We start from the raw sequence: 13,384 nt of genomic DNA on the forward strand, positions 1-13,384 counted from the left end.
GGATGTCATTTTGGAGGCCAGAAGGCCTTTTACTAGAAAAGCCTACTCCGCAAAATGGAAACGGTTTTGTGCCTGGAATCAGAAAAAGGGTCAGAATCCTGAAATACTGAATTTACCTCAAATATTACAGTACTTAGCTGAGATGCTAAGCAGTGGACTTTCATTCTCCTCCATCAAAATCCATGCCTCAGCCATTTCTGCAGAATACAACACTGATCCTCCTTTATTCTCTCACCCTCTCTTAAGACAGTTCCTCAGAGGGGCTAAGAATATAAAACCCCCAAGGAAGCAACCAGTACCTGCTTGGGACCTCAATTTCATTCTAGAAAAACTGACCCTGCCTCCTTTTGAGCCAGCTGCTTCAACAGAACTGCAATATTTGTCATGGAAAACAGCCTTCCTTCTGGCTATCACCTCAGCACGCAGGGTTTCGGAACTACAAGCCCTCATGGCTGTGCAGCCTTTCATCATTTTCCATCAGGACAGAGTTTCCTTATGAACCAACCCTTCTTTTATGCCAAAGGTAGTATCCAGGGTAGCCTTGAATCAGGCTATCCACTTACCTACCTTTTACCCTAATCCACAAAACAAAGGGGAGAGACTACTACATTCCTTGGACATTCACAGACAGCTCCGTTATTATTTGGACAGAACAAAGCCTTTCAGAAAATCAGAGCAACTCTTTGTGTCCTATGCTACAGGTGCTCAAGGGAAGCCTATTTTCAAACAGACTATCTCAAAATGGATAGCCCACTGCATTCGCTTTTGTTTCTCTTTTCATGGTAAAACTGTACCTACAGGCATCAGATCTCACTCCATAAGGGCCACAGCTACCTCTGCAGCTTTCCTCAGGGGGGTTCCTACCAAAGATATTTTGGAAGCAGCCACTTGGAGTTCTGTACATACTTTCTCCAAGCACCATCACCTACCATTATACTCCAAATCTGGGCTTTGCCACTGCAGTCTTGCAGGGCATCCTGGCTCCTCCTAGTTCCACTTAGTGCCTACCACCCCTTTTTTAGCTTTGGGATTCTACCCATCTGTTATGACTGCAGCTGTATGCACGATGAACATAGTACAGTTTTGTACCTACCATAAATGTAGATGTTCGAGTGCTAATACAGCTGCAGTCCAGGTTTCCCTCCCTCCTTCCCCTCTTGGGACAGGCCTAATGGCTAACACCTCCTCATACAACATGATTGGGGTATTCTTTTATGGTGTATTTGCTTGCAACTACTGTTTTTTGATTTTATTGCATTGCATTATTACATAAATTTATGTTTTTCCTTCCTTCTGGGGGCACCTGACATCTGGGGCAAGAAAAACTGAAGAAAATGGCGTTGGCTGGTTCTTTTATACCCCTGTCGCACTGACGTCAGGGAAGAAGCGACGACATCCGACGCTGGACCTAGACTTTGGAATTCGGCCGACCGAGGACCCGCCTGACGGCAGGAAAGCCCATCTGTTATGACTGCAGCTGTATTAGCACTCGAACATCTACATTTATGGTAGTTACAAAACTGTACTTTACCCTCCCTCCATCCCCCTTTTCCTTGCTGGGACTTATCTGCACTTCTCTATTCTATACAACCTATGTGGTGTATTTGCTTGTAGATGAAGGAAAAGTTGTTTTTTGCTTATGCATGCTTTTTGGCATTAGTGAGCCTACCATTTTAGGGGCACCTGACATCTGGGGCAAGAAAAACTAAAGAAAATGGCATCGGCTGCATCTTTTATACCCTTGGCGCACTGACGTCAGGGAGGAGGCGACAGCAACCGATGCCGGACCTAGACTTTGGAACTCAGGCCGACTGCGGGTAGCCTGTCAGGATAACCCCAATTGTAATGACTGCAACAGTGAATACACTCGAACATCTACATTTATGGTAGGTACACAACTGTACTTTTGATATACTCAATCCCGAAAACTTTTAATTTGACTGCCTGGATGATGGATGATACCTTTATGCACCTTTTTTCCTGAGGATGTGTAAGCAAATATTGAAGGAAACTTAAAAAAAACTGTCACTAGGACATCATATATGTGCAAGTTTAATTGTTTTCTAGTTGATGCCATTCAAAAAACCAGGACTCACGTAAGGACCACCCGCCTCTGGTTCTTGATTATTTATGTGAGTTAGTGTCATCTGGTCTTTCTCCTTCTCAAAGTTCATTTGCCAGTCATCTCTGTGTGCTTATCAGACAGTTTTTGATGGGTGTTTTGTATACCCAGCCACCTAGAAAACAGGTGGCTCGTCCTTGGCATCTTAACTTTGTACTTTAAAAGTTTACTGTTTTTCCATTTGAACTAGCTTGTCAGTCTGAGTTGAGGTCCTTCATGGTGCTTTTCTTGATTGTGTTTCAGTACTCTTCACTCCTTCCCCAAGTTAGCCCATGAGATAATTGAGTACATTATCTTAGCAAACTAGGAGTGAATGAGTAGTGATAGGGTGTTTATATGACAAGGGCAGTGCTGTATATCATTAAAACACTCTTGGTAGTGCTGTACATCTAAGCTGTTTTAAACAAAAGAATAATTCTGGGCTCTCCTCCTTTTTTTTTTAGTTTTGGCCAAGCCTGTTTTGCCAAACCACATGGGTCATAGTCGACAATCCTCTGACAGTAGTCTGGATCATTTTATGCCCAAGGAGGAAACTGTGGAACCAGCAGAACCTGAAAATAAGGTAATGACTCTTACGGCAGTATATGATATATAGACGCATACAAAGATTAGTGAGGCATATACTAAATGTGTGCATACTTGCAGATGTGTATTAGTTAGGGGTAGAGTAAGGGTTAGATAAGGGGATAGATTGTGGTGTGTGTGTGTGTGTGTGTGTGTGTGTGTGTGTGTGTGTGTGTGCGTAGTTGTGAGGAGTTAGGATTAGGTTAGGGTATAGATCGTGTGTGTGTGTGTGTGTGTGTGCACGTGCATTTGCTGAGTTTCTGATCTGTCTTGTGCAGTGGTAGTTTTATCAGAGAAGCTTTTTTAATGTCAATATGCACATTACAGTTGGGGGCAGGGGTAGAGTTAGGATTAGCATGTATTTCTAAGGTGGAGCAATGGGGGCGGGCGGTGTTTGCTAACTCTAACATGCATCTTAACTATATAAAAGGCCTTCCCAAAACACTACCACTATTTAGACAAGTTTGAGTTGAATGTGGTTATGTTATGGATAGTATATCAAAAAAGGAAATTTGGTTCCTTTTTCGATGTACCGAGTATTACTTTGTTGTTTGTATGATATAATGAATGTTTGAAATGTTGCTGTGCATGTTTTATATGTCTACCAAGTGACACGTCAACCATTCGTTTTATAAATGTGGATAACCATATAGGTTCATAGGTCCATAACTTTATGCTACGCCTACAACCACAAGCATCTTTACAGGCCTAGCCGTGCAACCCAACCCAGTTTTGTCCCCAAGTTTCTTAGATGCTTGTATGATGGTGTATGTTAGTAATGAAGTAGCTAAGAGTTATGTGGGGAAAGTAGTATGTTAGTTGGGGATTACATTACTTACTGTCGACCTTATTCCATCTGAGACATAGGGGAGGCAGACTGGTGGTAAGTTTGTGATTTCTTATCCAGTGATCAAGGTTCTGAATAAGGTCAGAGATATTATTCCATAGTGAGAGGATTGTTTGAGACACGTCTGTCTCTCCAGTATGTTCTATTTGTCACAGGCAAATTTCAGTTCCTTAGATTTATTCTTTCTGGTGTTGTTTTGTAGATGTGCAAGAGATCCATTAGAGCTGGAGCTGAGGATGCCTTATATGCTAGGCTTGGATCCACCTTTCAATATCCTGTGGGAGACTGAGTACAGAGATAAGGCCTTAAAGTGATCTGTGTAGGACAGGATATTCACACCTTGAATTTTGCTGGTGATAAACCTTTGATGTCATTTCTGACTGTTGCAAGTGCCTAGTTAGGTACATGCCAAGGAGTACATTGTACTCAATGATGGGTCTGATAAGGGCTGAGTGGAATGGTACTACAGGTTCCTTGGATCTGGATGCCGTACCCTTACTTATGAGTTGGATGACAGAGTGATTTTATTGCTATTTTTGTCTTTGGGTTCATCGAAGGCCAGATTACCTTCTACATATGTTTTCAGATCCCTAACATCAGTTCAACTCTTAGGAGTGTTATATCAATGGATTAATCAGCTTGGGTGGACAATTTCCCAGATAGGACTACAATGAATTCCTTCATGTTAAGTCTTAATCCATGACTTTGACACCAGTCATTTGTTTGTTTCAAACTTTCTTGTAGGATGTTGATATCATGTTGGGAATCTGTAATAGCTCCCAATTTACAGTTATCTGCCAACTTGATGAGCCAGAGGCCTTTGACATTAGCATTGACTTCTGAGAAATAAATGCCAAACAAGAGCAGGCCTAGCATGGAGTCCTGGGATACTCTACTAGTAAACAGTCTTCTGGTGAAGGTGATTTCATTGATCTTGATTTCTTGGATCCTATCTGTGAGCCTGCCAGCAATTTAGGACATTGTATAGGGATTTATGCCTAGTTCTGAGAGCTTGTCAACAATACCTGTGCAGGGTATTGTATTCAACACCTTGGCCTAGTCAAGGTAGGCAGTAATCACTGTTTTTCCTCTCATTCTTAGCCTTGGCGACCCTCTCAAAGAAGTCAACCAGGTTGATTAGGCAAGACCTTCCCTTAAAAAATTCAAGCTGTGGTGAGTCCAGTGTCTGTCGCTTGCCAGTGGCCTTGTTAATAGTTCTCATGATAATTCAGTCCATGGCTTTGCATATTAGACTTGTCAGATTGATGAGTCTGAAGTTCCCAGAGTCTGTTGATGATCCACTGTTATGAAGAGGGATGACCATCCATTCACTTGGCATGTAACTTGTTTTGAAGCTGTAGTTTGAGTGCCTCAAGTGGTCCTGCTGGGTCATGTTTTAGGCTATTTAGGAGGCAACTGGGGATATTGTTGGAGACAAATGCAGTGTTTTTGGCCTTATTGAGCACCATGATCTGCTACCTCTTGATAATTGGGGGGCGGGGGGGGGTATGCTAGAAGAGATTTCACAAGGGGTAGTGTGGGGAGCTGAAATTATAAATACATTTATCAGCCAGTAGATTTACTGTATCACCATAGTCAGTGAAGGTTGTGCTTTTTACCACCAGTTCTGCACAATTTGAGTGTTTACCTTTAAGGTTCCTGACATAGCTGAAGAAGTCCTTGTGATTGTTCGTAGCCTGGGAGGGTATCCTAACTCCATAATTGGCCTTGCTGGACTTTTACACCTCTTAGTTTCCTGTTTAGTTGAATTAGATAGCTCTTGTCTCTATGAGAGTTGCTGTTTTATGACGTTGGCCATGACCACTTTTTTCTTTTGTTACATACCTTGTTAATGTATGGATTCCATCGGTGGGAGTTTTGTTTTGGTGTTAGATCTGGATGTACTTATGGTAGATAAGGCAACCTTAGTGTAGCCATTTATATATTTGCACAGGGTTTCTGTAAATAATTCTGCATATGTAGCTATGTTCTTGGGGTTTGAGGGAGTTGTGAATTTTGACAAACAGTCACTTAACAGGATGTAGTTTGGTTTAGAATAGTTTCTGTTAACTGGTGTAGCTGGGTCCTCTGGGATGATTTTTATTTCAAAGGAGAGAGCTTTATAGTCCAACCTCACTACTGAGGATGTGACTTAGGGGGGTGCTCCCATGTTGGTGAGTACTGGGTCCAATATGTTTGATCCTCTGGTTGGAGTGCACACTGTGTAGTCCAGGATATTTGTGTTGATGAAGTCCAGGAAATGTTGTACCTGTGAGTTAGAGGCAGTGTACATTTCCCAGTCTATACAGGGGTAGTTAGTCTCTCATGAATAGGGTAGTTGGTTCGATGGTGTTCACCTGTAGTAGATCTAGGTAAGAGTTTTATGCTGCATGAGTCATAGTGACCTGTAACTGGCCAGGATTTAATAAGGAACCTTATCGGCACGTAAAAATCAGCTACCAATCATTAGCGGACCGGAGTTCCGCTGTGGTGACCCCTAACTGGGAAAAGCCGAAAGACACAACAACAACAACATCAGTGGAGACTTGGACATGGATGAACTCCAAGCATAATCCAGATGTTCTTCGTATTTCACTGTTGCAGTCATTACATTTGGGTAATCTGCTGGCAGGTTGCCCTCAGTCGGCCTGATTAACAAAGTCTTGGGTCCTGCGTCGGTTGCTGTCCCTTCTTCCATGACGTCAGGTCGTCAGGGGTATAAAACATGCAGCCGACGCCATTACATCAGTCTTTCTTGCCACGCGGTGCCCGAAGCAGAAGCAGTTCGCAAGTGCTGGTCGGCCGACTCCTGAAATTTTCATTTTTGAGTTTCAGAACCGAAGTCTTCAACTTAAAGATAAGTACCCCATTGCGGAAACTTTTTCTTGCTCCTTACCGATGTTAGTAAAAGTTTATAATTGCATTACTTGGGGGAAGCAAATACCTCATAAGGATTTTCATTTGTACTGTATTCCTTGCCTAGGCCCTGATCATAACATACCTTGCTGTCAGTTTTGTGCTAGATTTAATCAACGCACTATTAAATGTCGGTATATTTTTGCTTCTAAATATTTTGGCTCAAGATTTAACTATCCAGAAATAATGTCGGTTAGCAATCCAACTACCGGAATACCTAAAAAATGCAAAGAAAAAGACAGAGACAGACCGTCGAGGTCCAAAACTGACGGCGACGCTTCTCCTAAGCCAGTTGCTAGTTCGCCAGTACTCAGTGAGGCACTTTCGCAGCCCCTGATACCCGCTACTTTTGATTTGCAGGCCTCTACTGAGACCCATTCGGAGTCTGGTATGCCGCAAGATGCTTTAAGTATTGAACCCACGGATGTCTATACCTTTGATGGGTCCGGAGCCGCTGTGCAGGCACCGGCTTCTGAGGGTGTTTTCAGGCCTAAAGTTTTGTTTATTAAACTGACGCCATCTTCAAAACTAAGGCCAAAATCTACTTCTATGTCTAAAAAACCGACACTGGGGCCACGTGTGCAGGCCTCAATGCCTAAAAAACAAATGATCAAAATGGCTGAATATTTAATTACCTTGATCAGGGGTAGCCAACCCCCTCCTGCTAACAGGCCTAGGTAAGGCACTGACTATGAATCTTCAGATCAGGATTCTATTTCTTCTGATTCTTCTACTGTACATGATTTATCTCTACCTACTTATGAGGACTATGATGCAAAAGATTCCATCCCTTCTGCTTCTCCCCCTGAGGATTTCTCTTTTGGAGAAACTTTATATACCTTAAGGGAACATTTCCACTGGGATAGTCAGGATTTCTCTGAATCTAAAAAGAGACTTAGGGATTTTCTTCTTCTTCCTCAGCATAGGCCTTTAGCTATACCTCCTGTTCTAGACATTGTTGATGATATTTTTTCAGAATCTAGTATGACTCCTGATTCTCTGCCAACGGCTCCTAGTAAGCCAGACAGATACTACAGGGTTCCTGACTCCCACAAATTCCTTTTCAAAAACCCTTCTGCTGATCCTGAAACCATGTCTCAGGGTCCCAAGGGCGTTAAGGCCTCTACTGCTATAAATCCTACCCCTTCTGATAGAAATTCCAGGGCGCTGGATAGATTGGGTAAGAAGGTTTACACAGCTGCAACCTTGGCAATCAGGGCTTTAAACTGTCAATTTCATAAGCTTAAATATCAACAGCATGTCATGGGACTACTTAAACAGAAAATGATGTTGATCTCTGACTGTTTGGAAAATAAAGATTTGCAGGATTTATTTCATTCAGCTGAACAAGTTGGAAAACATACTTTGCTATGTGGTTTTGATTCCTTGTAGGCCTCTTGCAGGGCTGCTATAACTGGATCTGTGCTAAGAAGGCATGCTTGGCTCAAAGAGCAAAATCTGCCTGATCATGTTAAAGCAAAATTGTTGGATGCTCCTTTACAACAGGACCGTCTCTTTGGTAATAAGGCTGAAGAAGTGTTAAAAAAAGATGGAAGATAAAGCTAAATCTATGCAAACTGTGAAATATTTATTACAAGTGCAGCCTCCAAGATTTAGTAGGCTCTGGCCTACTAAGAACTGGTCCTTTCCAGTTCCCTCAAGAGCCGCTCAAGTCAAATCCAGACATTCCAAAGGCTCCAGGTTTCAGTCGCAAGGAACTTTTAGAACAAAACAGTGGGGTGCCTCCACCTCCAAATCTGGAAGTAACAAGGCACCTCCCTATGGTAAACAGTCTCAATGACTTTGCTCTAGAATCTCCAAGCACTTATTTTTCAGCCGCCCCTTTGGGGGGAAAACTGGCACTTCATGCACAAAAACTGGCAACTTATTACCCAGGACAAATGGGTTTTAAATATAGTATCCCAGGGATACAGATGCCTATCCCAAACGGATGGCCAGACCTGCCCCCAAATCAGTGGGCAGTGGCCCAGAAACAAGTTCTGTCCCTCTTGAATATGGGGGCTATTCAACCAGTACCAGAAGAGGAAAAGGGACAAGGTTTCTATTCAAGACTTTTCCTGGTACCCAGAAAAGACAACTCATGTCGTCCAATTCTGGACTAATCCACTCTAAATACATTTCTGGACAATCCAAAATTCAAGATGCTGACTCTTCAACAGTTACTACCTATGCTAGGCAAAGATGCCTGGCTGGTAACTCTGGAAGAGGCTTACCTGCGTATCCAAATCAGGGAATCTTGCAGAGGATACTTCCGCTTCAAAGCAGGCTACTTGCATTACCAGTTCTCTGCACTGCTCCTTGGCTTATCTACTGCGCCCAAGGTCTTCTCAAAGTGCCTGGCTCCAGTAATTGCATTTTGCAGGCAAAGAAATATTCAAATATATCCATAGCTGGACGATTGTCGAATTCAGGCAGAAAACAAGGACATTCTTCTAAAGCATCTGGCATTTGTAAAAAGGGTTCTAACTTGTCTAGGGTACACCATAAACGAAAATAAATCACAACTGGTACCCTCCCAAAAAATTACATTCCTGGGTGCAGGCTTGAATACAACTGCCCAGATGACTTACCTTACGCCAGAAAAGCAAATTCAATTGGTGACTTACTTCAAACAGGTGGCCACAAAAACCCTGCTATCGGCAAGGCAAATTCTGCAAGCCTTGGGGTTCATGGACTCCTGCATTCTTCTAATTCCATATGCAAGACTGCATATGAGGAAACTTCAGTGGTACTTAAAAAGTTTATGGAGTCAGCATAGTCACAGCCTGGAAACAATGATTCCTATTGTACCTTGCCTGCAACTAGAGTTCCTATGGTGGGCAGAAGCCTGCCACCAAAACAAGGGACTGTCATTCACTCCACTCCCTGCCGTCCAAACCCTAACTACAGACGCATAAGACTATGCTTGGGGGGGGCTCATCTGGCAGGAAAATGCATTCAGGGCAAATGAAGTCCAAATCAAATGCACCTACATATCAATCAGAAAGAGATGCTAGCTGTACAGAATGCTCTGACAGCATTCAAGGACTACCTTCATCTAGGACAACTAATGGTAAAGACAGACAACACCACAGTTATGTGGTACTTTACTAAGCTGGGGGGTACACATTCCTACCTCCTTTGCAGACTAGCCATGGCATTGTGGAACACGGCCTTGACTTATCAAATACAACTACAAGTTCAATTTCTGCCAGGAAAGCTAAATAGTCTGGCAGACGAACTAAGCAGAAATCTTTTGGACCCACACGAATGTAAACTGGAACCACAAGTTTTCAACATGTTGACATGCAAATGTTAGAGTCCGGACATAGATCTTTTTGCCTCACCCCAGAATTATCAGTTGGACAAATTCTGCATAAGAATTAATCACAAAAAAGCTTGGAAAGTGGATGCTCTATCATTCAGCTGGAAAAACCTATCAGTCTATGCTTTTCCCCCTCTGCCTTTGCTCTCCAAAGTCCTATTAAAAGTCAGACAGGACAAACCAAAAATGATTCTGATTGCTCAAGACTGGCCTCGCCAACACTGGTACCCACCCCTGCACAATGTGTCACACCTTCTTCCGTGGCACCTGCCTCAGACACTTTACCTACTGTCTCAGCAGGACTACCAAATTCTGCACACTCAGCTCCAAACTTTGAATCTTGCAGCGTGGCTAATCAACTAATTTCACCCTTGACATCTCTCAGCAAACCTGTGATGGGTGTCATTTTGGAGGCTAGAAGGCCTAGTACTAGAAAATCTTATGCTGACAAATGGAAAAGATTCCGTGCTTAGAACCAATCACAAGGAATAAGCACAGCAATGCCCAATATTCTGCAGATTCTGCAATACTTAACTGAGATGCTTCACAAGGGCCTATCTTTTTCTTCCATAAAAATCCATGCCTGTGCCATTTCAGCTCATTACAATGCAGAACCTCCCCTCTTCTCTCATCCTCTCCTAAAGCAGTGTCTCAGAGGGGCCAAAAATTTAAGATGCCCCTGGAGAACACCAACTCCTGCATGGGACCTCAATTTTGTTTTGGAAAAACTCACTCTCCCTCCTTTTGAGCCAGCTTCTACTGCAACCTAAAATTTCTCTCTTGGAAAACAGCTTTCCTTTTAGCAGTCACTTCAGCTAGAAGGATTTCAGAATTACAGGCTCTTACGGCAGTGGAGCCTTTCATTATTTTTCACCCGGACAGGGTGGCTCTCGGGGCCAATCCATCTTTTATGTCTAAGGTGGTATCCAGTGTGGCTCTTAATCAGACCATTCATCTACCAACTTTCTTTCCCAGTCCACAGAACAAGGGTGAGCGGATTCTACATTCATTGGATGTACACAGACAACTTAGATTTTACTTAAACAGGACAAAATCTCTAAGAAAATCTAAACAACTATTGGTGGCATTTGCTGCAGGGGCAGAGGGAAAGGCTATTTCAAAGCAGACTATTTCCAAATGGATAAGCCATTGTATTCGTTTCTGCTATATGCACCATGGTAAACCTATCCCCAAGGGGATCAGATCTCATTCCACCAGGGCTGCATCTACTTCTGCAGCCTTTCTTAGAGGGGTTCCTACCAGAGACATTCTAGAAGCTGCTACCTGGAGCTCAGTTCATACGTTCACCAAACCTTGCCATCTACCTCTCCTCTGTAAATCCAGAGCTGGCTTTGCCACTGCTGTTCTGCAGGGCATTATAGCTGCTCCTAATGCTGTATAAATCCATCTTCCCAACCATAACCCAAAAGTAATGACTGCAACAGTGAAACACGAAGAACATAGTACAGTTGTGTACACTTACCATAAATGTAGATGTTCAAGTGTATTCAGTGTTGCAGTCCTGGTTACCCACCCTGCAGCCCCCTGTTTTTCTCTTACTATACCTCTACTTTCTTTGACTGTGCGTAAAAGCCTTTTTGGTGTATTTATATATATATATATATATATATATATATATATATATATATTGCTCCCCATTTGGGGGGTACCTGACATCTGGGGCAAGAAAAACTGATGTAATGGCGTTGGCTGCATGATTTATACCCCTGATGACCTGACGTCATGGAAGAAGGGACAGCAACTGATGTAGGACCCAATACTTTGTTAATCAGGCTGACTGAGGGCAACCTGCCAGCAGATTACCCAAATGTAATGACTGCAACAAGTGAATACACTCAAACATCTACATTTATGGTAAATGTACACAACTGTACTTTTAATCAACCTGGAGTTGTATTTGCTCACACAGATTGAGACATCTCCACCTTTAGCCCCAGTCTGTGCTGCTGTTGGTCTAAATCTGTGGAAGGCACTGTAACCTTGCACTGCTAAAATACTTTCTCTGGCTTTAAGCCAAGTTTCTGTAATAGCACAGATGTCTACATTCTCCAGAGTAAAGAGAGCTTGTAGGATGTGGAGTTTCTTGTTTAGGCTGCTAATGTTGAGCAGAAACACCTTAAAGTTGCTTTGATTTTTTTTTTTTTTTTGCTAGGTTGGCAGTTTTGTCATTTTGGCACTGCCTAAAAAGATTCTAAGGGGTGGACAAATTTTTAGGCACTGTCTGAAAGCCGGGGGTGGGGGAATACAAGTACAGACCTTCCTTGGCAAAGCAGTGTGGCCTGTTAACCATGTCCTGCTGCTGATTGATGTTGGATTCCCCTGGAGTGATATCAGAAACTAAGCCAATTGTTAAAATTAATCCTTTTCTGTTCATACTGTAGTATTTATTTATTTATTTAACATTTGTTGAGCAGGAAAATCCAACCAGGACATAATCTAATTTCAGAGCTTGTCCGGGGAGAAGTGCTACAGAAGCATGTCTTTGGAATGTGTGAGGAAACCCAGGCAAACACAGGTAGGGCATGCAGACTCTGCATAAAAGGCACTCCAGCCGAGAATTGAACCAGAGAACCTCTTGCTGTGAGGCAACAATGTTAACTGCTGCTTCACTGTGCTTCCCACGCAAGGCAAGTACCTGTGTTGAGACACATTCAGTGAGATCCATCATGTCTCTCTTCATATAGTCTAGTGAGGATGAGGTATGTCTCAGGTCATTTAAACCCACATGGACTTTGATATAGTCATATTTGGTACCTGTGTTTCATTGACATAAGATTGTGCATGATACTGTGGATCCCAGCTTCAGATTGGCAGCTAACCATTATCTTCTCCTTTTCCAGCCTGGTGAGAGGGGCATCTGTGTGTCAAATAATAGAATTCTGTATGACAAGAGTACTAGGTGAAATGTTTGCTTGCCATATGGACTTTGTTCTTGGATGATCATTGGGTGTAGACTTAGGTGTGATGTTCGGTGTTGCTTTTGGTGTGTGTGTTAAGTGATTGCTGAGGAAAGTGTTACATTTAACAGCTTAGCAGATCTTTGATGTTTGGAAAGGTTTCTTTTAAGTGCCTCAGCATAAGGAAGACTGTGCATGTGGTGAGTGGTATGTTGTGTTTGTGTTCTTGAAAACCTTGTTTGTAAGAAAGATTTTTGCTTCCAGAAAGTTATGTATGTACGTCTTGCACACTGTCTTAATTTCTTTAAGGATTAAAAGGTTGTAAAAATACATGGGACAATTGCTACATTGTCTCAGGATGCCCATATCTACCAAGCTGGTTGCAGAGACATGCAATGTTGCATATCCATGTAGTCAGGACATGTACTAGGGCTGGGTTATTATGGTTTAGGGACTTGATTTTACAAGGGTCACCTGAGTGGTGTCTAGGGTTAAGGCTAGATGTTAGATAGTGCTATGATCTACTATTAGTGCTTTTGGACATGCTGACAAGCTGCCCTACGCTTAACTCCTTGCAAGTCCTTTCTGTGTTACAGGTTAAAGTCCTAAGTACTAGCTTTACAGGTTTGCTAGTATACAGGATGCTGCTAAACACCACTGTGCAGTGAACAGCTCTACTGAAATGTGCCTAA

General features: G+C 42.6%; 1 protein-coding gene across 4 annotated transcripts in view; it reads left to right on the forward strand.

Annotated features, from left to right (window-relative positions):
* The window catches only part of HTT (huntingtin), a 4,811,037-nt gene that overhangs the window by 986,800 nt on the left and 3,810,853 nt on the right, over window positions 1-13,384 (forward strand). For all 4 annotated transcript variants that reach the window (XM_044062924.1, XM_044062926.1, XM_044062925.1 and 1 more), the window contains one exon: window positions 2,566-2,684. In XM_044062924.1, coding sequence (XP_043918859.1) covers window positions 2,566-2,684 — 119 coding nt within the window. The remainder of the gene's footprint in view (window positions 1-2,565; window positions 2,685-13,384) is intronic.

The sequence above is a fragment of the Protopterus annectens genome, chromosome 2.part1, assembly GCF_019279795.1.
Source record: "Protopterus annectens isolate FY-2018-M chromosome 2.part1, PAN1.0, whole genome shotgun sequence".
Classification (NCBI taxonomy): Eukaryota; Metazoa; Chordata; order Ceratodontiformes; family Protopteridae; genus Protopterus; species Protopterus annectens.